The sequence below is a fragment of the Leucopleurus acutus genome (genome assembly GCF_964270905.1).
Source record: "Leucopleurus acutus genome assembly, chromosome: 20".
Taxonomy (NCBI): Eukaryota; Metazoa; Chordata; class Mammalia; order Artiodactyla; family Delphinidae; genus Leucopleurus; species Leucopleurus acutus.
In genome coordinates this window covers 30,626,660-30,653,301 of record NC_139162.1, presented here as the reverse complement: position 1 = coordinate 30,653,301, position 26,642 = coordinate 30,626,660, and the positions used below count along the sequence as shown (strand labels likewise).

General features: G+C 41.0%; 1 protein-coding gene across 1 annotated transcript in view; it reads left to right on the top strand.

The window, feature by feature from the left end:
- The window catches only part of FTO (FTO alpha-ketoglutarate dependent dioxygenase), a 379,775-nt gene that overhangs the window by 197,913 nt on the left and 155,220 nt on the right, over positions 1–26,642 (top strand). Inside the window, exon 8 of the mRNA XM_082862799.1 lies at positions 20,610–20,734. Coding sequence (XP_082718925.1) covers positions 20,610–20,734 — 125 coding nt within the window. The remainder of the gene's footprint in view (positions 1–20,609; positions 20,735–26,642) is intronic.

Sequence of the window (26,642 nt, the reverse complement as noted above, 5' to 3'; positions counted from 1 at the left end):
GGCCTTTTATAATATAGAGATTAGTGCAGCCATTTTTAAGTCCCTTTTTGTGATCTCAGGAGCTGACTCTTTGCAAAAGAAACACTTCTGTCTTGTCAGAATGACAGTGATTACCCCACAGTTTGGAAAATCTCCAGCAGCTTTGTTCCCTGAAGAAAACGAACTTGATTTGATGAATAAAAGTTGGGTGTATTTGATGACCCAGAGGGCAGGAAAATGTCCTTGTCTCCGATGAGGCTCTTACAGTCAGACACAGCGAACATCAGGGAGAAAATAAACCTTAATCTCCGAAGGAAAAACCCTGGAGCATGAAACTGTTCCCACTAGAAATGCTGTAAATCTTGCACACCATGTAGGTTTTCTGTTTGGGGCAACATCAAAGGCCAGCGACTTCAGAGATTAAAGTGTGTTTGACAAACAGAACTTTCCCCTGCCCCACTCTTTACGAGATTTGGCCTGTCTCTTGCCTTTGCTTCACCTCCATAGCGCTTCCTTTCTTCCCAAGATGTGGGAAGTCTCATCTCCTCAAATCTGGGGCAGGCTGCGATGGTTTGTGCCTTCAAAGGCCGTTGTAGGCCCAGGTGGCAGGCCCTCAGCTTTCCAGCATTTTCCCACCCCAGTGGTGGACAGCACCTTCTCGTGGTCACTTCTCAGGGACCCTTTTATTTGTGGAAGAGTTTCAGAGCCTTTTGCTGACTCTGAAAGGCCAAGCAGCAGGAAGACGGTGGTTTTCCTCAGCTGAGACAAAGGAGTCAGTCTTTTACCGCAGAATTTCTGTTTCCTTTCAAACCTTCTTCTCTGCTATCTCAGAAGAAATACTTGTGGGTTTTGTTTGTTTGTTTGTTTTTTCCTTGACCTGTTTCTGTGTTGGGGATGTCTCCGTGCTTTCTCTTTTGCAGATGGGAAATAGGTGACTGACTGACTATATTTTTGTTCAAATAAAGAAAAGTTCTTTCCGGATAAATTGTCTCTTAACAGAAGAAAAACTGGCCTTCAGTAACATCTTTTCTGGAAAGTAGAGTGTGATAAGATTTTGCTTGAAAAAGAAAAACAGAAAACAACTATTTTAAAGGAATTGGGTTCTGTCAGGCCAAACTTTCCGGCCTCCTGCCAAGTCCCCTGTAAGGTCTGGCCTGGGGCTGCTTCTCAGGGGGGTCAGATAGCAAGTGGAGGACAGACTGGGGAGGTAAATGGCTTTAAGGGTAAACCCCACAGCGTAAAATCTCGTTACTGGAAAAGCACTTTGTGGTTAAGGCTAGGTACTCCCAAGTGGAAGGATGGCGATGGTGAATGGTTAAGGGACTCACTAAAATATCTTAAATTGTCTCCGTTAAACACGTAGCATCCTTAGAGGTCAGGCAGAACTGAACCTTGGACAGCTGTACGACAAGCATCTGAGATTGTTTTTAATTGTGTCCCCTTTCTCAAACAGCAGTAATTCTTGTTGATATTGTCAAGAACCTTTCCACCAAGCACAAGCACACCATACTTGAAGGTCAGATGCTTAACCCTCTGCATGGTTACAATGAAAATGGACCCTTTTGTTTTCATTAATGTATCCCCCAGCCGCGTACATGGGGAGAATGGGGGCCTCAAGCGCTCACCAAGCTGAAGTAACTTATTGTCAGGGTGCCACAAAGAGAGCATATTTTCGTTTTCATCCAACAGTTGCTTCGCCTTGGCCTGTGCAGCCAACCACGAGACAGTATGCCCATTTATCAATGGGCAGAATTTTGGGGTACCATTTTGTTCCTCTGACCTGTGTTTCTTTTTACTGACCCGACCAAATTGCTTAAAAATTTTCCCTTTCTGCTGTCAATGTTTAAAGCTGCTTAATGTCTCTGAAGTGATCACCCCCCCTTTTTTTCTAACACTTTACATTCCTGTTTACCACAGCACCTGTTACTGTAGCAAACCACGAAATTGCAAATGTTCTGAGGCTCTTAGTGACCGATAATACTTTATGAAATATAAATAGAGTATCTGCTGACTCCGGGGTGGTGTACGAAGGTGAGCAGGCCCATGATTCATGTATATTTATTCACATATATTTCTTTGTTGGGGGCCAATCAGGAAAGTACGTTGGTGTGTTTGTTTGTTTTTTAGGCAAAAAAAAAAAAAAAAAAAAATCTCTCTTTTTCTGCTCCTTAAGAGTTAACCAAAACGAAAGGGACCAGTTCAGCAAACATTAAATATGAGCCTGAAACATGAAGGCTTCATTGTTACTGAAACAAAAATACCGCAGCAGGTGGTAGACTTGAACAGGAGGGAGGAGGAGGTTCAGTTGTTGCCCATTTTTCTAATCCTTTCAGAAAACCCATTGTCTAAACCCCAAAGTTAAAGTGTCCCGGCTCAGTCTCACGGAGACAATTTCAGCATGAAAGGACTGTGCCCATCACGGGTTTTCTACAACGGTTTAATCTTTGGGTATGGAATGTATAAGCACTAAACAAGGCAGGAGAGGCAATTATCTCTATGAGATGAGCCAATAATATCTGCTTCTCAAAGCGTAAAACTGTTCTGAGTGCAGCCAGTTAGAGTTAAGTAGGGATTCGTGCCAACAGCAGTAGCATTAGCAGGTTTTAGATTGTATCACTCAAGACAGAAGTGCGGTTTCTGTTGTCTTTGGGGCTCTCAAAGCAACTTTGTGGTGACCACATTACCTTCTTAAAGCTAAGGTTAAGGCCCTCACAGTCTGTACCTGTTTATATGAAGGTATTTCACTGAGGGTGTAGCTTTTAAAAGGTATCAATTGAGAGAGTGGCATGGACAAACATACACCACCAAATGTAAAATAGATAGCTAGCGGGAAGCAGCCGCATAGCACAGGGAGATCAGCTCTGTGCTTTGTGTGTGTGGTGGGATAGGGAGGGTGGGAGGGAGACGCAAGAGGGAGGGGATAGCACAGGGATGTAATGTACAGCAGAGGGAATATAGTCAATAATATTATAATTACTGTGGTGTAAAATCAGTAAGAACATTGAATCACTATGTTGTACACCTGAAACTAATATAATATTGGACGTGAACTATACAGTATTCAATACCAGTAAATAAATATATTAAAAAAATAATAAAAGATATTAACAAATGAAGTTGGAATAATTGCTTTCTTTCCCTAAAAATGAATGGAATGTAGTTTCTAGCTCTAGAACTCAGAGTTCTCTAAATGGGAAGCATTAAAAGATGAGTTAAAGGGCAAAGGCAGACTACTGGACGGATTCCCATTACTGCTCCTGCTGCGGGGTACCAAGTATCCCACTCGTGTGCTGAGTCCCTCTGTGTTCTCGTTGAGCTTTCTTGGTTGTTTCTTTTACTCCGAATCACAGTTGGAATGACTTAAGAAAGTGAATGCAGTGTAGTCATAGTTTTCTATTGTAAATTTCTGATGAGCCTAGAGTTGAAAATCTCATTTTCTTAAACTTCAGACACAAATTCTGATAAATTTGTAGATATTCCTTCAGTCATGTCCTTATACTAATTGCTCATGTGAACACTGGGAATGTTCCTAACCAGAAGGAAGATGCATTTCTATTGCTTAAGCCACACATAAGATCTAATGATGGCTGCCATCTGTGACACTAAACATATAAACAAGATAGCATCTGCCAAACTCAAAGACTTTTCTAACCTTCTAGATAATACTGGCATTCAGAAGTTAGTGAACTTATAGTTATCAAAGGGGAAAGGTGGGGGAAAGGGATAAATTGGGAGTGCGGGGTTGACCTATACACACTACTATATTTAAAATAGATAACCAACAAGGACCTACTGTATAACACAGGGAACTCTGCTCAACATTCTGTAATAACCTAAATGGGAAAAGAATTTGAAAAGGAACAGATACATGTATATGTGTAACTGAATCACTTTGCTGTATACCTGAAACTAACATACACCTGAAACTAACACAGCATTGTTAATCAACTATACTCCAGTATAAAATAAAAATTTTAAAAAAAGTGTTTCCATCCAGCATTCATATTCCTTTCATATATGATATTCATAAATGTGAGAAAGGGTGAAAAAAAAATCCTAAATGATATTGTCATTTTCAACTTTGATTTGGGCACTATAGCTAGGAAGGCTCTGGATATCTGAACTAGATCTAGGTGGAAAGATAGTTTGGTAGAGATGAAGCTCGACAACCATTTGGTGTTGTCCTCTGTATTCAAAAAATGATGCTCTTCCCTGTGACCTCAGGTCCTCTGTCTCTGTGTCTAAGTGGAACTTCAGACAATCAGGAAGTGAGCCACTGCTTCTTCCACAAGTAGAGACCACAAGTAGAGACCATTCCACAAGTAGAGACCATTTCTGAACCCTAGTCTGTTACTGAGATCATTGTCAAGAACTTAGCATCGGTTACCCCAGTTCTGCGAACCACCCTTACACTGCCACCCCCTGGCAATGAGATCCCGGACCAGTTATTAAGCACTGGTAAAATGGGTTTGTAAATGATACCAACCAACCTTGTGAGGTTGTTGGAAGGATTAAATGAGATGCTGTTTCCCTGCCTCTTAGGAAGTGCTCCAGAGTCATTACATAGTTTCATGGGTAGGGGAGTGAACTCTGCTACCAGCCTGCCTAGGCTTTGAATCCTGATGCCACCACTTGTCAGCTGTGTGACTGAGACTTAATATTTTAGTGCCTTGATTTTCTTATCTATAAATTGGGATAATAATAAAACCTGCTTCACCAAACCGTTATGAGGGTATAATGAGGAATACATGAAAAGCGGTCAGGACGGGGCCTGGCACGTGGTAAACGATCAACTAACTAGTGACAGCGTTTGTGGTTGTTTTCGTTATTGTTATTAATACCTATATGATTATATTTTATGTAGCCACTGAAATGTGTTTTTCTTTTCATAGCTACTATTAATGCATTAGTAATATGTACTTAAATTGCTGGTATGATAGGCACTTAAATAGATACTGAATTCCTATTTGAGAACTATATCTCCCAACTGTGTGTGTGTGTGTGTGTGTGTGTGTGTGTGTGTGTGTGTGTTCTCTGAGTAGCTATGTGCCAAGTAGCAAGTAATGCTGACACTGAAGACTTGGTAGACAGTGGTGTTTACAGAGAGTGGTCCAGGCAGGGACTGCATTTGTCTTGACTAGATGTTATCTGAGGACAAGTGCAGCAACTCTGCCCATGTGACTTGAACTGAATTATCTTTCCCTACCAGATTGTTAACTTCATTTAGAGTTTCAATAGTCACATTGTCAATAGCATGAGCTGCTTCTTTACAGCAAGACATAGCTCTGACCTCAGGAATCTTAAGAAAAGTAAGATTTTGTTTTTAAGTGTGGGCAGATATACATGGTGGAATTTATTGATTCTGTCTTTGTTTTTACAGGTCCACATTTTCGTTTTCATTGCCTCAAAATGACAAGGATGAGTACTTAGCAGGTCAGGATTAAATGATAATGTTAAGGTTATGCTCAGTCATGAACAGGACAGTCTAGTCCAGTGGAGTAACTGTTTTATGAATCAAAATCAGTTCTAAGAGCTTTATTGAATTCGGCAGTTAATTTAGGTAACCCCATTGGTCACCCTCCAGCCCACGAATATATTTTATTTACCTACCTAGATCATAAGCTCCTGGGGGCCAGGTGCGGTGGCCTTGCAGATGATCGCCCTATAGTAGAGACTCAGGTTGATTGATTTATTACATGGAAATTTGCCTTCAGAACAGTCTGTTCCGTGTGTTCTGTGTGTATAAAACGTGTTGGGCCTGGAGTTGGAACACCTGATTTCCAGTCATAGCTTGACTCCTATACGAATTTTGATATTGAATGAGTTATTTAATGTAGCTGAGCCTCAGAATTCGTATCTGTAATAATGTGGTTAATAATACTTGCTCTACCTAACTCACGTAGTTTTTTATGAGGATTACACGAGATAATGTTCACGAAAGCACTTTGTAAAGTGTCCGTTTATACATGTGTTAGCTTTGGTCCCTGGAGTCTGAGGCATGGGTTAGGTTTGGCTCTCTTGCTTACTAATGGTGTAAAACTTGGCCAATTACTTAACTTTTCTACATCCCAGTTTTTTAAATCTGCAAAATAGAGATAATAATACTTTTATCTCATAGACTTATTTTTAGGATTCAATGATATGATGCATGTGAACAGCAACTGGCATGTAGTAAGTGCTCAGTAATGTTAGCTGCTGTATCATCACCATCACCACCATCACCATCATCATCATCATCACCATCACCATCATCACCATCATCATCACCATCATCACCACCATCATCATCATCGTCGTCACCATCCAGAAGGCGTCCGGGTTAGAGACACTGACTTAACCGGGTAGATGGTTAACACTGAACAGGGAGAGAGGGAAAAGTAAAGGCTGAGGTAGTAGAAAAATGACGATCAATTTTAGTGGCTTTGTCGGGCACTATTCTTTAAGGGCCTTATGTATAAAAATTGAATCCTGCTAACCCTTTGAAGTGGGTGCTAGAAATACCCTCATTTTACAGATGAGGAAACTGAGGTACAGAGAGGGTAAGTCACTTGCCCCTGGCCAACTCAGCCATGAATGCGGTTGGACTCGAGAGCCTGTGTTCTTTCTCCCCATCCTAAAATCTGCAGGGGAAGAGAGACCTCCTGATTTGCCCATTGTAACATTCTCTTCATTACCCGCCCCATCAGCTTTGCTTAAACTTGAGTTCTGTGCCATCCAGTTCCCAACTCAGACAGGGTGACACTTAAAGTGCAGAATGGGGTGTATGTGTATAATTTCCCCCGATCTTCAAGTCTGACGCATATGTTTCTCTGCTAAATGTCCCACTAGCATTTCCAGCTTCACGTGTCTAAAACTGGACTCTTCCCTAATTTACTCTCTCCATGCCTCAGTTTCCTCAGTTAAAAAATAGAGGTGCCACTTACAAAGTTTTCTCAATGAAATGAGATCATGTTGATAAAATACTTGTTGCCATGCCTGGCACATAGTAAGCACTGAATGAACGGACCCCATGCTGTTACTATCACTTTGTGGGGAGCAGTTCTCAAGGCCTGGGGGCAGTAGAAGGATCTCTGTGGGACATTCTGGCTTCACTCTCCAAAGCAGTTAAATTTCCCATTAGGGCTTTGGTTTGGATATTACTGAGAGAGGGATGGGCAGAAGGTGGGGTGGGGGGAGCCCATATATACAAAGGAGTGAATTATAACAAAGAGCCTTTTCTGCTTCAGTTCTTGTGTAGAAAACATATGTTCAGTGATGCAGGCAGCATTTGGGTTAAAGACACACTGTAGGGCTGCAGACAAAAGGCCCGCACTCTTCCTGCATCACAATGTTTCCAAACATATTCACTTGTCTCACTTGTTAGCGACTGAGCTGTCAGCTGGATCCTCTTGCAAGTGTGATTTCTTTTTCCCGTTCCCTTTCAAAGGCCTCCCCCCTCCCCTCCCTTTCTCCCCCAATGTTTTACACTTCATATAATCCAGTGTGCATGACAGACAACTTCAGCCTTTGTGCTCCTGATGCTTGGGGGAAGCGGGGAGCTGATCTGATGGAGATCTTGGGTACCTTTTCACTGGCCCAAGGATTGGAAGGCGCTGAGCCACTTTTAGGCCAAACATCATCCGTGGCTCAGTTGCTTAGCTCTTGGTGTAGCTAGCCATTCTTCACCTTCAATTAACGGTTCCGACAACAAATAGATTAGTGCAGTGAGATTCTTAGAAGTGGCGGCTGGGAATTAGGGGCGTGTGTATGTCGTGGCGGCATTGGGAGAGTTCTTGCTCTTATTTGTGGAGTGAATATGTTTTGACGAGAAGACACAGATAAGGCAAGGCACTGCTGAAGTAACTGGAGAGAAGTTGGCTGTCATTCTGGTATTCATTATGTGAGATGTATATATATGTCCGTACTGAGTTCTAGGTCCAGGTGGTATTGCTTTGTGCCATGGCTGTCATTTAAACCTTTCCTTTTTCTTTATTGAAGGTTTTGCAGCAATGGTAGGTTTGTTTCCATGGATGAGACTTTAGAAAGGCACTTTTATGTGTATTACTTTTTATTAGGTATATGTATGTAATATAAAGTATTATATGTAATACTTTTATGTATTATCTAGTAGGGCTTCCATTGCGGTGAACAGTCAGCTAGAAATATAAAGAATTAGCACACAGGCGCTTCTGCCACTGATGTGTATTTACTCTTGGGCATTTCGCCTTCCCAGTCTCAGCTTTCCGCATCCTTGAAATGGGAATCACACCAGCATCACACATTATAGAGCATAACTATAATAAAACAAATCACTGTAAGATAATGGTCAATGAAAACGCTCTCTTGTCTTTGTAGAAATCTTGTGTCTTCATTGCCACACCACTGAGTCACTTTCAAGGCTTTTGCTTCTTCTCTCTTCCAAGAGTCTTGCTCAGACTCTCTTGTGTCACGGTATTGTTTATTAGTTGAGTGGCTCATCCTGGAGAGCACCAGCATCTTCCGAGGAAGGCGAGGCAGCCGGGAGGCAGGGAATTTCCTATTGGCTTAGAGCTCTGCATGGGCTATTAGCTCATTTCAGCGGGAGAGGCAATTACAACCCTGCTAATGAATAGGCAGTCAAGTGGAATTTCCCATAGATGGTGTCTTCTGGGGTGAGGATAATTTCAACACCTCAAAATCCTGAGACATGAAACATTATATAAATATTTTCTAATGAAAAGCGCCCACAAAGTCATCCTCGCCAACACATGTCAGAACTGACAAAGGAAACTACTGATGGTATTACAGTTTTTAGTGCTGTCATTTGAAAATCCTTGAAAGGAAAACATTGTGGAAATGTATATCTATTCCCCTTAGACAGAAAGTTAACAGTCTGCAAAGATTTTAGTAATGGCTAAAGCTAAGAGGCTGTAAGTTGGGATAGAATTGTACCTGAGGTGGCACCTCCCCATGTGGCCTGAAGGGGCGTGTCACCCGGGGCCCACAGTAGAACCACTGGAAAATAAATGGATTTTCTTTCCCACATTGCACGGATTCATTTCACAGAGTGATGGGGAAGGGAGGTGAGGGTAATAAGAGTGTGTGTGTGAGACTTTTCCCCCTAGTGTATAGGTTTTGTTTTTTTTTCTTCCTGTTTTGAAGGAAAGTGAATGCTTCAGAAGCTAGAATGATTCCTGGGCTCTCTTGGCAAGAATAATTATGCTGTTTCTTTCACCTCTCTATGAATCAGCTCTATTATATAGACTGCACGTAATAGTGACTAAGTGTGGACTGTACTGAATCAAACAAATCTATTAGGGTCCTTGGAAAACAGGGAGAAAAGAACAATGTAAACTCCATAAAGGTCCAAAAAAAGGCTTTCAGTAAGTATGCAGAGACTAGAAATCAAATCCCATTTCCTATCATAAGAAGCCCGTTGTTTTAGCCCCAGTAGTTAATGTACTGTATGTGAAAGATTTAAGACTGGTTGGAAAGCTTGGCTTCTGTTTTATTAGGCTGCTATTGAAAAGCCAACAGCATAACTTCGACTAGGTGCTTTGAGATTTCTTAATGGGCTGTCGGGGGCAAGACACCAGGGCTGTGCTATACTAGCTCTTTCCTGTACATTAAAACAACGGGGGCCAAGCGATCACATACAGAAGTATGAATGACTTGATGCTTTCTCTGTTCCATATGGCCAGCCATGTCTTTGGCAATTAATCACGTACAAAATCAGTCGAGCGCTCTCTGCAGCCTTGAAGTCAACATCTAGTTGTGCCCGTGCCCGCGGAGGCAGTGGGGTTACAGGCGTAAAGTAGCAGGATGAGGGCTGCTGGTGCCACGGCCCAGGCTACTGGCTTCTAGAAGCGACACTTCCTTTCCTCTTCACCTTTTTTTCCTTTTTCTTTCTTTCTTCTCCTTCCTTCCTTTCCTTCTTCCTCCCTCCATCCCTCCCTCCCTCCCTCTCTCTCTCTTTCTTTCTTCCTTTTCCTGCTTACTTTTTTCTTCTCTCTATTTCTTCCCCTTTCTCTCCCCTTTTCTGTCCTTCTTTCTTTCCTTCTTTCTCTTTCCTGATTTCTCTCCTGCTTTCTTTCCTTCCTTCCTGCTCTCTCTCTTTCCTCCTTCCTCCCTTCCTTCCTATCTTCTTGCCTTCCTTGACAAACACCTGCATCATTTTTTACCACTATCTGAAACCCCAGAGTTGCCAGCTTGGTTCTGAAGTCTAGCTTCTCCTCACCGCTTCGGCACCCCAGGTTCAACGTCTGGGGCAGGCTGTCTTCTTCTCCAGCAGCCTGGCCATCCCAGCGGTCACCCACACGGCTGTCCTGAGAGTTCATGCAGTACCAGACAGGCTGCTGTGGCTCTGTAGCTTTTAGTGAAACACATCAAGTGTAGTGATTTCTATACTGGTAGGAGGAGAAAAATGGGAAGTACTATGAAAGTGCTTTGGGCAGAAAGTTAAGTAATTGTTCAGATTCCCTGCTGTGGTATTTTAGGATTTAAAAAAAATCAGTATCCATTATCTTCTGTGATCGTTTTTCCCCCTACAAAATGCTGCTGATGACAGTTGTAGCCATTTCTAATATCTATTGGCCATTTTGTATGTGCCAAGCATTGGGCAAAGTGCTTTCAATGGATGATCTCATGTAATCATCACAAGAGCCCTAGGTGTTATTACACAGACGCCTTGACAGATGAGGAAACTGATCAAAGAAACGTTTTCCCTGAATTCTTTCCCCATAGACATTCGTGATTATTCTCAACTAGCTCCCACATCCCAGTAGTACACAATGGAAAAATGCCAAAATATGTCTTCCAGGTACATTTTTGAGGATTCATTTGGTAAACTCTGCTGAGATGTTCATGCACATAAAGTGGGTCTTTGAGATGAGCTGAACCAAGTGTCTCTTTAGGTGGGAATAAAAGGCCGCATTGTTGGCAGCCTCTTGGAGACTCCTGCCTTTGTGCCTTCCTTTCAAGACAGCCTAGCTTATCTCTTTCTTGCCTTGGTAAGACTGGGAGGGGTGGGGGTGGGGAGGGATGAAGACGGCAGCCTTAAGTAGTCCAGTAGACGGGGCACCCAGTGGTGACTTGGTGTTATCTCTTAGCCGAGGTCATCCAGGATGTGTCTTCTCAAATTCAGGAAACAGGGGGAAGAAAGTTTGAACATTGTGTAAACATTAGCACCCCCAAAACCTCTCGCTCCTGGAGAGGGAGATAAAGTAGGCAAAAAGGCTGAGAGGAATGTTTATTTGTTCTGCTGGGCTGTGGATCCAAGCGCGCTGGAAATCTTTGGCGGTGCCCAGTCCAGTTTAGAAAATGTGAAGGCATCACTCAGCATTGAGCTGCAGAGGCCTCACAAAAGAGCCATCTGAAACTGACAATCAGTAAATGAAGGAAGACCCGAGATCGACCTCTCTTTGATGGGACTAAGGCTATCTCAGTGGGTTCTGTGCCTTTCTTCTTTTTTTTTTTTTTAAAAAAAGGGGGGGAGGGGGAAGAAAGAAAGAAGAAGAAAAAAAAAAAGTGTTCCTGAACTTTTGAAGAGGCGAGCCCTGGTTGGGTTTTTGACAGCCCGTGGCAATGTTGATGTGAGGAAATAGCTTTCCCAGCTGATAACATCTTAAAGCAAGTTTCTTCACAAGTTGAACCTTTAGCCCTCATTATCAGCCAGAGCATATCTTTGTAATTTGTGTGTGCAGAGGGGAAATACAACCCTAACATGAGGCAGCTATGTATATAAAAAGTGTTAGGAACGGCATTTTTCCCACCATGACAGTAGGACTTTTTTTGGTGGTGGTGAGGGTAGGGAGATGCTGGGAAGGTGGGAAAGGTATGCACTTCTGGCATGCTGGTGTTTATATGGCTTTTGAAATTGGAATAACAGCAGCAGATCTTTTTTTTTAAGTGAACTAATCAGAGGGATCACCAGCCACCAGCCATATTTGTAGACTGCCTCCTGTTTCCATGTATTTTCTTGGACAAAGTTTTCTGATTTGTAAGAAGGATTGATTAAGATTAAATTTAGGTTTTGGAGTTGAAGGCCTATCGGAAGCTATTACTCCAGATCAGAAGGGAATCAAAAAAATTAAAGACTTATATACCATTATTAGTAATGAGTAAATACCGTAATGCTCCTTTTAAATCTCAGAGTGATTCCTGTCTGAAAACCTTATATGCTCCAAATTCTGCATAATGCATGCATGTTCATATGTGCTTTCCTTATGATACCCTACAATTAGGACATATTGAAAGTTACTGAACGTAAAAATATAGCCAACAAGAATTAGGTGAATTGCTCAGTTTTAACTGAATGAATTCCGAATTGGGGGACTTTTTCCAAGAAAGATGTGAATTTACACCTAAAATTTAAGCCTTCTTAGAGCCTTATGTTGGCTTTCCTTTTCTCATTCTTGTTCAGTCTCTCTCTCTCTCTCTCTCTCTCTCTCTCTCTTTCTCTCTTTCTGGTTCTGGATTTTTTACTTAATCTTTTATGCATTAAGTTTTGAGCCAGGAGAAGCTAAAAACACTGTGGAATTCTTGGAGGTCCGTAGAATGCTGTGGGTTGCCAGAATCCAAAGTAGTTTTTCTACTGAAATGGACAGAGTGAGACTTCTTTCGGCTTATCAGGAGGGTATGCATGGATTAACTGTTATCGCAGCGTCATAGTAAAACTATCTATTTCTAGATACATCCATCCAAATGAATATTGCCGTTCTAAGTAGTCACCTAGGGATTGCAAATACTTAATTTTTCTTGATGCTTTTGTTTAAAAATAGGTTTTGTAACTTTTTTCTTAGATTTATCTTCAGGAATAGTTTGAATCAAACCAAAGCTTGTTTCACATATATTTTTTTTTAATCTTGAATAGTACTCTGTGACTGGATTGTTCATCTTATTCACCAGGCATGTCATTTGGCTTTATTTGTTCAACAAGCATCTGTCAGGAGTCCACTTTCATGACCTGGCACCAAACTTGGTACCTTGGAGGATATTAAGAAGAAATGGGTATAGACCCAGCTGTTCTCATAGGACTCACACTCTGGAGCAGGCAGGCTCTAGTGAATATTAATTGCAGTGGAATATGACGTGATTTGTGAGATGCTCTGGGGTGACACATAAGAAGGGGTGACCCACACTCCTTAATGTGGTGGAAGATTGTGGTTCCTGCAAGACTTCACAGAGGAGGTGTTATTTGAGATGTTTCTTGAAGAATTAGTAGTTACTGGTAAGTTATACAACCAGGTACGGGAAATATGTAGTCTATAATAGTCATGTATTTTCAGGGAACTGCAATTAGTTTTATATGGAATACAAGATAGGAGGAGCTAAGATTTGAGAAGTAAGCAGGGCCTATATTAAGATGAGTTTTTTTATTTTTATTTTTTGGGGTTTTTTTCAGATTAAGGAATCTAGGCTTTAAACAAAGTATTTTTTTGTATCTCTCAGATGCAACAACTGAACGCTACGTGAACAGAGCTGCTCTGGCTTAGGTGGTTTTTGGAGGCTGAAGCTCCTTGTCTCCTTTGACACTGACACACTCCTCTTGTAGGAGGTAAATTCATGAAAGGGGTGAGATTGACCCAGGGACGCTAGTTTGGATGCCATTTCATGGTCCAGATGAAAGATGGCCTGGACTAAGCCTATGGCAGTGGGGAAGAAATAAGTCTAAGTCATATTGAACAGACAGGAATAATAGGTGTTGATGTTTAGGTATAGGGAGGGCAGAGAAAGGCAGAGGAGGAGACGGGGGTTATTCCTAGATGTCTAGTTTGGATGACTGCATTGATAGTGGTGTCATTCGCCATTCTAGGGAAGTAAAGGGAGAAGGAGAAGTTTGATGGAGAGCAAAAATTGCAGTTCAGATGTGGATGAGTTGAGGTTGAGGTGGCATGTCTGAGGTGTATGTTGAAGGAGAGCTAGCCGGTGGTTAGCTCTGTGGGACTGGAACTCAGCAGAGAGGTCTGCTTCTAGGTAGAAGTCTGCATGAAGTCGTTGGCCTACAGGGACCCCTAAAGCCATTGGAGGGGGAGGTCACCCACAGAGAGCACAGGCAGCAGAGAGGAGAGGAGAACCAAGGGCAGAGCCCTGGGCTGACTGCAGTTGAAGGTTTCAGAACGAGGCACCCCCCCATAGGACACTAAGAAGGACAGGACAGGTGTTGGGTAGTGGCCTCAGAGAGAGACAGGTCTACTAATGGAGTGGGGTCCAGTGAAATCAGGACTGATTCTAAAAATAAAACCCAACCTCCAGGGATCAAGATTTTCTCCCACTAGGGATACGCAAAAGAGGATACGCCTCTGGCTTCTGGTAGAGACTCCTATGGTTGTGGCTGTTCAGCGGTTGCCTGATTTCCTTGAATTTTTTCATTCCAGGTCGTAGACACTTTAAGGAATCCTCTTGCTAAAATAGCAGAGCTTAGCACAAGGTTGATGAGTGCGTTTAAGATGAAACTAAACAATCATAATCACAGTGGCGCAGGACTGGGCAACTAGTCCTCACAAGAACCCGTAGGGAGGCTCTGTGGTCATCTCCATTCTGCAATTGTGGGAAAGGCCACAGCTAGGAAGTGGCAGCTGGGATTTGAACAGCCAGCTCTCTTTAGAATATTCTTAGTCTTTTCCTGATAGGCCAGCATTTCCATAGATTTTGGTTGAAACAGAATCACTAATGAAAGGAAATTTAACCTCCAGAGCATGATCCCTAAACGTATGGTTTACTTTCCCTATATTTTGGTGGGAGGAAAGGGAGAATGTGTTTCGGTAATAGCATACGGTTTAAAAATTGGTGCTTGTTTGAAGACAGTTCTGTGTTTCTACTGCTGGTGAAATGGGCTATTAACATTTCCTGTGAAAAGCCAACCCTTGCAGAGCCAACACTATTATAAGGATAAAAATATCACTAGTAATTTTTATAAAAAGAATGCCCTTTGACACTCTGAAATTTCCTTTTGTGCAAGGACTTCTTTTCACTCTAAATGTTATGAAATATTTAATTTTAGGGTCTGAATGCTCAATCTAAGTTCACCCATCCTTTTCCAATATCTAAAAAAAAATATTTTGTAACAGAATTTGTTTTGTAATCCAGATATGTTTTTCTACATTTTTACTAACTACTTATCTTTTAGGCATATTTATATGTAAACTTGTTCTCTACATTCTTTCTTGTCCTAAAAATGTGATGAGAATGAATTTTAAAAATTAAAGTTTATAAAATTTACGTACAATAAAATCGACTTTTTTGGATATAGAGTTCTATGAGTTTTAACATATGTATAAACTCCTATAACCACCCCTACAATCAGGATACAGACTAGTTCCCTCATTCCAAAAACTCCCTCACTGATTTGCTCTCTGTCCCTATAATTTGCCTTTTCCAGAAAGTCAAATAAGTGGAAGCATGCGGTGTTTTATCTTTGGAGACTAGCCTCTTTCACTCAGCATACTGACTTCGAGATTCATCCAAGTGGTTACATATATCAATTGCTCGTCCCTTTTATTTGCTGAGGAGTATTCCATTGTATGGTTGTATCACAGTGTGTTTATCCATTTACCCTTGGAAGGACATTTAGGTTATTTCCAGTTTTTGGCAATTACAAATAAAGCTGCTATCAACATCTTTATGCATGTTTCTGTGTGAACATAAGTTTTTATTTCTTTAGGTAAAGCCCTAGAAATTGGATTGCTGGTGATATATTAAGAGTGTGTGTGTGTGTGTGTGTGTGTGTGTGTGTGTGTGTGTGTGTAACTTTATAAGAAACTACCAAACTCTTTACCAGAATGACACTCTTTTGCATTCCCACCAGCAATGTATAAACTTTTAATAACCTGAATACTATTTTAAACACTCTTGGCTTGAGGTTGGCAAATTGTGTTTCACAGTTCCTAAGGCTTTTGAAGAGATATCCCGCGACAAAGGAAGAACCTCCAGGTCCTCCATACCTTCAAAGCTTCAAAGAGAACTGCTCCAGTTTGTTTTATATATTGAATTTCATATAAGAATACACGTAGGGAGAAAAGAGGTTTATCTGTGAAGTACTGGAAAACCATCGAGGTAGGGCAGTGCATCCAGAGCGTGGGATGTGGACCATGGTGTTACCCGGGGTGATGCTCGGTGGCGCTCCAGGACTCTGCACATAGTGAGGACAACTCGGAGAAGGTGATTCCCTTTTCAGCTCCTTTTCAATTCCTGTAATTGTGGCGAGGAGGTCTTCTTTTAGACTGATATGTCTCTAACATTCTCCTGTACTTGTTCATGTCTTCTTTTACAAAGAGGAAGCTGGCTTTAGCCTCAGAGCCTTCAGCAAGCAACAGTATCCATCTAGAATGAAATAAACATATAACTTTGATATTAAACATTATATACTTTATATACAAATATGGCAAGAATTATGAGACTGAGTTAGAATGACTAAAGTTTGGGAAACTCAGAACTAGGGGAGCTAGTTATTTAAATAGACCAGGAAGTGAGTCCTTTAGTGAAGTGAAGAGAGCTCCTTGGTAGAGCACATAACTGTCTCTTAGTTTATATATTTTATGAGTTTTAAGCCTATATGATGGTAATTTCCTAAAAGAAGACAGTCTTCCGTTGCTCTTTGGTTTTGCAATACTTGTTTTTCAAGTTCCTGCTTTTATTACTGATTTGACAAATATTTATTAAAAGTCATTAGGGGAGCAGTGGGGATACAGTGGTAACTAAACAGACACGGTCCCCTGCCCTCATCAAATTCACTTTCTTCAATCCTTCCTCCTTCCCCTCTTAGAGGCTCTTCAGGATCCTTGGAAAACAAGGGCTTCTGGATAAAATTTAAATTATGTGAAAGGCAGAGAAGAGATAAATGACTTTTTTTGAAAGTTATTTTAATACAGTCAAATGGAGAAATAATTTTATTTTCATCATGTCTTTGGAGCCATCTAGATGTGTATTTTGTTTTCTATTTGAAGCATTTTTAGGTAAAATAATATGTACCTGCAGACATAGTGATAAACCACATGACTTTTTGAGGTTCCTTCCGACTTTAAGTACGTGAGGTGGGGTATCACAGACAAGGAGCAATGCTGTTGTTAGAATACCCGTTGATGCCAGGACCTCTCCGAAATTAGACATCTTTTACGTTAGAGGTCGCAAATTGGCAGCTGCCTGAGTTCTGTTTAGCCATTGTTGTTTCTTGTTTGGCCCACATGGTATTTAAAAAAAGTTTGGGAGGAGGGAGGGGCGATATAGGGATGGGGGAGCGGGAGGTACAAACTGCTGGGTGCAAGATAGGCTCAAGGATGTAGTGTAGAACATGGGGAATATAGCCAATATTTTGTAATAAATGTAAATGGAAAGTAACCTTTAAAAATTGTATTAAATGCAAATCAAAACCACAATGAGGTATCACCTCATACCAGTCAGAATGGTCAGTATCAAAATGTCTACAAATAATAAATGCTGGAGAGGGTGTGGAGAAAAAAGAATCCTCCTACGCTGTTGGTAGGAATGTAAATTGGTGCAGCCACTATGGAGAACAGTATGGAGGTTCCTTAAAAAACTAAAAATAGAGCTGCCATATGATCCAGTGCATATATCTGGAGAAAAACATAATTTGAAAAGACATATGCACCCCACTGTTCATGGCAGCTCTATTTTCAATAGCCAAGACATGGAAGCAACCTAAGTGTCCATCGAGAGATAAGTGGATAAAGAAGATGTGGTGTATATATACAATGGAATACAGCCAAAGAATGAAATAATGCCATTTGCAGCAACATGGATGGACCTAGAGATTATCATACTAAGTGAAGTAAGTCAGACAGAGAAAGACAGATATCATACGATATCGCTTATATGTGGAATCTAAAAAAAAAAAAAGATACAAATGAACTTTTTTACAAACCAGAAATAGACTCACAGACATCGAAAACAAACTTATGGTTACCAAAGGGGAAAGGGGGTGAGGAGGGATGAATGAGGAGTTTGGGATTAAAATATACATACTACTATATATAAAACAGGTAACCAACAAGGACCCACTGTATAGCACAGGGAGCTATACTCAATATCTTGTAATAACCTGTAGTGGAAGAGAATATAAAAAAAGAATATATATATTTATATATACATATGTATATATGTATAACTGAATCACTTTGCTATATACCTGAAACTAACACAACATTGTAAATCAACTATATTTCAATAAAAATTTTAAAAATAAACCAAATTTGTATAAAAACTAAAAATTTAAAGAATTAGCTTCCAGCATTTTAAAATTACAAGTTTTCACATTTGAAAAAAAAACAGGTTTCTTGTTTATTTTGAAAATTCGTGAATCTTGCACTGACAAAACAGCTTTTCTGAATGGCAGAGTTGTCTGGGACTGAGTAGTGGCTGTCTTTTTAGATAGAGCATATGCCCTCTTCAGGAACCTTGCCTCACTCATTCATGTTACCTTTCTGGCCCTAATGGCTATCTGAATTTGCAACCCTGCTTTAGATATTGGTAGCCTGGGTTTCATGCCATAGAATCGCCTAGAGAAACGCAGCATTCCTCCCTGTGCTGGAGGGCCGAAAATGTTGACCTGGGAGCTCATAGAGTATCCAGTTGGTTATATCGCCGGTATAGTAGCTGTAATTCTGGGTCCAGGAGGAAGAGATCAGGGTCCTTTTTCCTGGCTAATTCTAGTCAGGTTATCGTGGATCCTTCCTTTACAGTGAAGATACTACTTCCAGTGTTACCTGTTTGTATCAGTTAGGGTGCTTGATTGTAAGCAACAGAAACAGATTCTGGTGAATTTGAATAAAATGGAACTTTATTGAAAGGATATTGGATAGCTCAAGGTATCAAAAGAAAGAATGATCTGGACTCAGAAAGTTCAGGAAACCGGGAATACTTTGAGGACCATGGGTGGTAGAAACTAAGGAAATAGATAAATTGCCTCCATATTTGTTTCCCCTTTCTTTATCATTCTTAAGTGTCTAAAGTCCTAGAAAAGAGAATCAGGTTGGCCTGACCCACATCCTTGTTGGGGGAAAGCAGGACACTTTGGTTGACAGTGATTACTGTCACTTCTAAGATTACATAAAAGACTTCCCCACAAGGAGGTCTGGGTGCTCTTATAGGCAAGGAGGACTGGGTATGGATGGGAGGCAACCCAAACAGCAAATGTTCACCACACCTCTTCTCAAGGTTGTCATGAAGATATTAAATATACACTGTAAAATGTGGTAGAGGACTAAATAAGTAGTATTTCAAGATCCATGAGCATCAAATTTTGAGTGCGCTTTTCAAGTAAATGAAGGTATTGACATCAGTTAAATAAGAAATATGCTGAGTAATTAGAACAGAGGAAGTGGCAGTTTTATTCCTTTTGGCAACTGCTTTGGTTATAACATCTCCAAAGAAGCCCCGCTACCTTTACATGAAAAACAACACTTATAAATCTTAAAGGTTTCTACTCCAGTTATGTGAAGATAAATACATGTGATGAAAAGTTCTGTGATTAAAACTTGAAAGGCATTTGCTCACTCAAATTTCAAGTGCCAGTAGAATACTTTCCATTGTTTTCTTAATTGTTGTCCTAGTGTCACAGACTAGGCATGTTTAAAATACACATAAAAAGAGCCTACAGGGCTTCCCTGGTGGCGCAGTGGTCGAGAGTCCGCCTGCCAATGCAGGGGACATGGGTTCGTGCCCCGGTCCGGGAAGATCCCACGTGCCGCGGAGTGGCTGGGCCCGTGAGCCATGGCCGCTGAGCCTGCGCGTCCGGAGCCTGTGCTCCGCAACGGGAGAGGCCACAACAGTGAGAGGCCCGCGTTCCGGGGAAAAAAAAAAAAAAAAAAAAAAGAGCCTACAGAGGTGAGCTGTAGATAAAGTTGAAATGACAGTTTCAAATTTGAGTTTTGATGTAATGCTACTTGTTAGAGTAAACAGGGTGTCACGTGCTTGTGCTTTGCTTGAGTGGTTTTTGTACTCACCCGTGAGCCTAATTTTTTTTTAAGGACCACAACAATAACCAAAGAAGAAATGATTCTTCCTCAAATCATAAGTCTACTCTGTATAAGAATCCCTGTACCTACTATTCAAAATACGTAGTGGATTTTCAAAGCTGGAAAGATATTCATGGAGATACACTGTTCTCTGATTCTTGTGCTCTTGGTGTTTCTTTCTTTGCAAGCTCTTGATTTGCAGCAAGCACGGAAAATGAGTGAACCCCCCCTCAAAAAAAAAAAAAACTCCTGGCATGGATGGAAATAGAAATTAATGATTCAAATAAGAAAGAGTGCAGTAAGCCTTAGCTGGGTGACAGGAACGAGAGAGAGGGAAAGTCAAAGAAACAACTCATGGTAAACTGTACGTGAAAATCATTTCTAATAATAGCTCGTGGTAGGCAGTTCCCAGGATAAAGAAGTCGTTGGTGCACTGAGAAAATTAGAACGAGAATGCACAGTGTCTTGATGTGTTGTTACTTAAGGCAATGGAGCTTTAGCGTTTACCTTGTGTGCCATGTACATTGATTAAACACAAAATATATGCTGGCCATTTTTGACCATCATTTATTGTATTGATTTGTTAGCAGGGAAACTATAATAAAAAAGCCATTGATTTACTGTCCTTATTTGCTTATGGGCTTTTTTTTATTATTAATTTTTTTACTTTCTCTTTCTCTTTTGGGGGATCATTTCTTCTAGACAAATGCTGTGCTTCGGGAAGTTAGAAGAGAGGGAACCCCTGTAGAACAAAGGAATGAGATCTTGACGGCCATCCTTGCCACACTCACCGCTCGCCAGAACCTGAGGAGGGAATGGCATGCCAGGTTTGTTTTATTACGAAATGGGATTTGTTGTCCCTGGAAAACAAGAGCTTTCTTTGGCTAAGCCCTTCCTGACAGCTGGTCTCATCCCTCTCATTGGAGGGGCCACGAAAAAGAAGCAAGTTACAGATGCTTTCAGCCAAAGTTAGCTTTCCTACACATGGTACCTACATTAATTGTAATGATCTGTGATGTCATCTGTGTGCATGTATGATTTATCCCCGAGTAGAACATTTAGCAGAAATGTTTGCATCTTGAGAGTACGGTAATTTAAGTACCTGATGTTGGAGAACCCTTTTAATCAACCATCTAAAAGACGAGCATTGCTGTTTAGTTCGAGCAGATGTCTGGGAAATCCACACGGTACTCTTACATCACTCGGGAGGCAGATCGCTTGAACTTAGTCTATTCAACAACCCCATTTTCAGAACTGACCAAATAGAAATGACTTTGGCTTCAGCCCAGTTTCTTTGCACATGGACTTAGCTGTGGTTAGAAAGCTGTTAACTGGTAGCAAGTTTCTGCAGACCATCAGGTTTTACAGAATTGGTGCTTGCATACTAAATGCCACGTTACCCTGCTCTTCTTCGCACAGCGGCTGGTTGGTTGGTAGAAACCTGGAACCAGTTCCCTCAAATGTTAGTTATCCTTCAGATGCATAATGTGTATTGTTGAATTACCGTCTGTCTCTAAGCAAGAGGTAGAGGAATCAGGAAAATGATGCTGGATTTTGTGTCAGAGTCTCATTCGATGCTTAAAAATTCTGTGTGCCTGGGAGTCAAGAACATTTATTGATAGCCATGATATCCTCCAAATGAGTCCATGCCACAGAATTACAATCATTGATGGCTTTACTAGTAACAATTCTCATAAAAATAGATTTGCCTGAACAAGCCTGAAGAGGAGCATTTTCCAAGGAAGGAGACAGTTAAGAGGATGAACTGTCCATTCGAATTGGGTATCAGAATGCTGCTTTTTCACATATGTGTATTGTCTCTGAATTTAGACTTGCATTGAAACCATAATTTTAAAATTCCCAGTGACATTCTCCCCTTGCCCCCTTATTTGTAGTGTGGTCAGGGTAAATGACAGTTTCAACTACAGTCATGAAATGACTTTCAATTGAAGTTTCAATAATTAATTTTAACATTTTCTTTGTATTACAGTTTAAATATGTATATTCACTCAAGTATGGATATTCTATTAAATAGCGGAATATCCATGAGGGGACATCTAAGAGGCTTCTCTCTCTCTTTGACCTTTTATATCTTTTCCCCTGGTGATTTCTTTTGTTTTTGTTTTTGTTTTTTTTTGGCTGCGCTGTGGGGTTTGTGGGATCTTAGTTCCCTGATTAGGGAGTGAACCCGGGCCCTCGGCAGTGAAAATGTGGAGTTGTAACCACTGGACCGCCAGGGAATTTCCCTGGTGTTCATACTAAATAGGAAAGGGATAAAGAAAGAGGTGGGGGGGTGGAGAGAGAGAAGGAAGGAAGGGAAGAAAGAAAGAGAGAGAGAGCCCCCTGTAAACTCTCCCATCCCCCCAACCCCTCCAAAGACAGCACAGCGAGAGGAAATGTCGAGAATGGATGTCTTCTATTGAGTGCGTTTGGTTTGTTAACAATAATTTCCTTATACACCAACTCATCAGACAGCGTGGCCAAAATGGCCTGTTTAAAAGGAGTCTGGTTTCAGCATTTCTGGCCCTTAACTGCTAACAATTTAATCAGGAGCTGGTGCCAGAGCTGAAGTTGATGTAGTCTAGCATCTGAAACAAAACTTCTCGAGTCCTTTGTGGTAGGGGAGGAGACAAGAAAGGGCTTAGCAGCTGACACTCTGCAGACCTCCTTAAAACTAAACACCTGAAAGAAGATTTCAAGCGGGTGGTGTCTTGAGAGCTCAGAAGGAAGTGTCCTCAGAGTATTAAATAACCATAATCCTTCCCCCTGCCCCTTCACCAGCACCATTTGATGTTTCCCATCCCGGTGACCTATCTAAAAGACTCATCCGTATCGTCTGTATAAACAGACAGTTACCATCCACCTTTCTTTTCCTCATCAAAGCTTCCTCTGGCCGTCTGGAATTGGGCATCGCCTCGGGTAGCCATCGGGCGTGTGGTGGTGAAAGTTATAAAACACCCACTGCGGCACTGACTGAGCCGCCAGTGTTTCAGACGTTGGCCTATTGTGCACCTTGGAATTACACAAGGAAAAATGTGCTTTGAGAGATAATAATTAGCGCTCGCCAAAGGCCAGGCAGTGGGTTACAGTATTTTACTTTCATCAAAGCTATCAGGGGATCCTTTAGATTTAGATAATAGAAATGTTTTCCTCTGAAAGTTAAATGCAGATGACTCTAATTACCTGATATTGCACGTTAGAGAACGCATTAGGAAGAGTACGACTTCGAGAAATTTAGGTCACCTGAGACTCCACAGCTGGCGGTAGCTCTAGTATAAGTCTGTTGTAGTAAAGGTTCCCCCCACTTCAGTAGGTTCATTTATGTTAATGATATTGGGGAGACTATATTAAGTGCAACTTGTAACTTGGTTTTAAAATATTTGTCTCTCTCTCCTCGGCCAGGAGCCGAGCCATTGTTTGGGACTCACTGAAGTCTCTTAAACTGAAAGCATATGTTCCCTGTAATTTAGCTTTTGGAGGAAAGTGTCAATTCTGCGTGACTTGGGGTAACTGAGTTTGTCACAGTGTCACACAACCCTGGGATTCTAGAGGCACATCTGAGTGCTGTGGGTTTCCTTCCCCAAGCCCAGTAATCCCATAAACAACCCTCTCCAAATAGACTTATTAGGGCTGTCTATTCACTTCTCCAGAGTTGAATGATCCAAAGCACTTCGGGAGAAGCTGTGTGAATGCAGGGTAAGTGTTAACAGAAGTGGTACAGAATTTCTGAAGATTTGGCTTTGTTTATACAGTCCACTCTGCCTGATGGACAGCTTGTTATAGCTTTTAAAGAACTGGGCAAGCCCTCTGATCTGACCCCTTCTTGACCTCTGCAGCCCAAAGGTCAGCCTGCAGCTAATAAACTCGGAGGTTCTTAGGGTCTACTGTAGGAAGAGGCAGAAAAAGAGCAGCTGCAAGGGCTGGGTGTCTCCGGATAGGCTGCTTTAGGGTCACTCTCTGATAATGAAAATGATTACCAAATTATATGGAAGTTTAACCGCAGTAGTGAGTGAGAGGAGGGTGGAGCCCGATGTATTAGGTTTGATAAATGAACTGTGAAGAGGCCCATCTGGCCCTCAGCATCTTTTCTCCCCCTCTTTCCCTACCAAGGGGAAACATTTTAAAATAACAGCAGTACATATAGACTCAGTGACCCATGCAAGGAGCTGGAATGGATTAAGATTTAATGGTGACAGTGGAAGAAATTATCATTTGAAAAGTGCACTAAAGAAAAGGTACAGTTCAATGTCCAGGCCTGAGTTGTTTTTCTAAATAAGAAATAGGAAAAATCAGCGCCTTTGTTTATTTTGCACAGGTCACAATGAGAAGCAAATTATTTTTTTCCTGCTTGCGTGCATAGTCTAGAGAATGTAACTAAGTCAAACACTGGCAGAAACGCTTTACAAAAAAGCTGTGATCTGTTTCAGCATCTGGCCACTGAAGATTATACATTCTTTTTTCTTTTTTTTCGATACTTAATATACATGTGACTCTTGCACACTGTTTTACTACCACACTTGGCAGTTCTTTAAAAAATAAGAAAGCACCTAATGTTAATTGAGTAGATAGTCTGTTCCTATCTTTATTCCTTTTTCAAAGAAACATCATTGCGATGCTCATTAGTGCCAACAATGGGTCGGTCACAAGCTATATGTTCCCTTACTTGTTAATGGATAAGAGTAATCTATTTCAAGCTCTCTCCCAGCTTCCTGTGGGCATTGAGGGTCCTGGTTTCTGACCAGTGACATTGGCATTCACAAATCTCCGTGCTCTTCTTCGGGGGCACATGCCATGCCTCTACTTTCTGAAAGAGAACGATTTTATTCCATGAATATTTTTGTATATTTTGTATGCCTACTATATACAAAATACCGTGTGAGGTGCTGTGTATGAGATAAATTCTTAAACTGTGCTCAGCGGCCAATTTAAGAATTTGTCTGGGGATGAGAATTTAGCAAGTTCCTAGAAAGAAGCTGTGAAAAGCAGTGGAAAAGAAAGTGGTGGAGCCCTCGTGACCACAACAGAGTGGCATGTTGCTCTTGCCCTCCCAGGAAAGTATTTAACTGTAGATGTCTCTGAAGTCTAGCATTGCCGTACTGTTGAAAATCCCTTATGTTGAACTCTATTGTCTATATCATACAAGCCTCACCCAGACAATTCTCGTGTTTAAAATAGAAATAAAAACCTTCTAAACATTACCCAAAGGTAGCATTTTTTCATCTTAGGTTTTGACTCAACTGTGTATGTCCATGGGGATTTACAGTGAGCAGAAAGCTGGGTGAAGGATAACTCGGGGAGCTGAGGAACGCTTCTAGAACGAACCGTGCCTTTTACCTTTAAAGCACTCTCCTTTAAATTTTTGCTCAGTAAGGTGCAAATACAAAAAATAAGACAAAAGCCAGGCCATTCGGGGGTTTTTGAGAAGCCAAATTGAGATGTAATTCATATAACATAAAATTAATCATTTGAAAGTATACAGTTAAGTGGGTTTTTTTGTTTTTTTTTTTTTTAGTATATTCACAAAATTGAACAGCCATCACCATTATTCAATTTCAGAGCATTTCCATTACCCCAAAATGAAACCCTGGACCTGTGAACAACCACTCTCAAGTTCCCCTTCTCCCCACACTCCCTGTCAACCACTTTCTGTCTAATCTGTTGTACTTTCTGTCTCTATAGATTTGCCTGTTCTGAACATTTTCTATAAATGGAATCATATAATTTGTGACCTTTTGTATCTGGCTTTTTTTATTTAGCGTAATGATTTCAAGGTTCATCCATGTTGTAGCATGTATCAGTTCTTCATTCCTTTGTATTGCCAAAAAAATATTGCATCGTATGGATAGAACACATTTCGTTGATCCATGCATCAGTTGATGGACATTTGGGTTGTTTCCACTTTTTGGCACTTATGAATAATGCTGCTATGTCCATTTATGTACAAGTTTTTGAGTGGCATGTTTTCACTTCCTTTGAGTATAAACCTAGGCCTGGAACGGCTGGGTCACATAACAACTCTATGTTAGCTTTTTGAGAAACTGCCAGACCTTATCCCCAACTGCTACACCATTTGACATTCCCGCCAGTAGCACACAAAGGTTTTGATTTTTCCACGATCTTGCCAACACCTGTCCTTTTACCTTTTTTAGATTACAGACATCCTAATGTTATCTCATTGTGGTTTTGATTTGCATTTCCCTGATGACTAATGATGTTGAGTGTCTTTTCATGTGCTTGTTTAACACCATTAGTTTTTTATTAGGAGATTTTAAAACATGACAGACTTAAGGACTTATCCCTTAAGTGGTAAGGAAGTCACGAGCCTACTAGGGGTATCTGGCTAATAAGATGGATGGAGTTCCAGACGAAGCTGGCATGAGTGTGCAGCTGTGCCCATCTCTCCATTTCCATGGCTAGGCCTGGCCCTTGATTTATTGGCAGGTGGCCCACGTGCATATTTTGTTTGTTTGTTTCTGTAGACACCCTACTTCTCCCTTCTACCATTGTCTTTCATTTCTTTCATTGTAGAATCTCTGAGCATTGCACACTGGATAGGAATGTAGCCTAATTAAGTGGAAACTCTCCACCTAAGTTCTTAACTTCTAGGCTCAAACAGGGCTTACTGTATTCCCGTAGTAGACAACTTCATTAGGGTCCAAGGAGCTTAGAATGGTACTGAGAAAAGTTTTTTAAACATGTTTATGGCGGTTTCTTAGCAAAGCTTTTAGAACTACT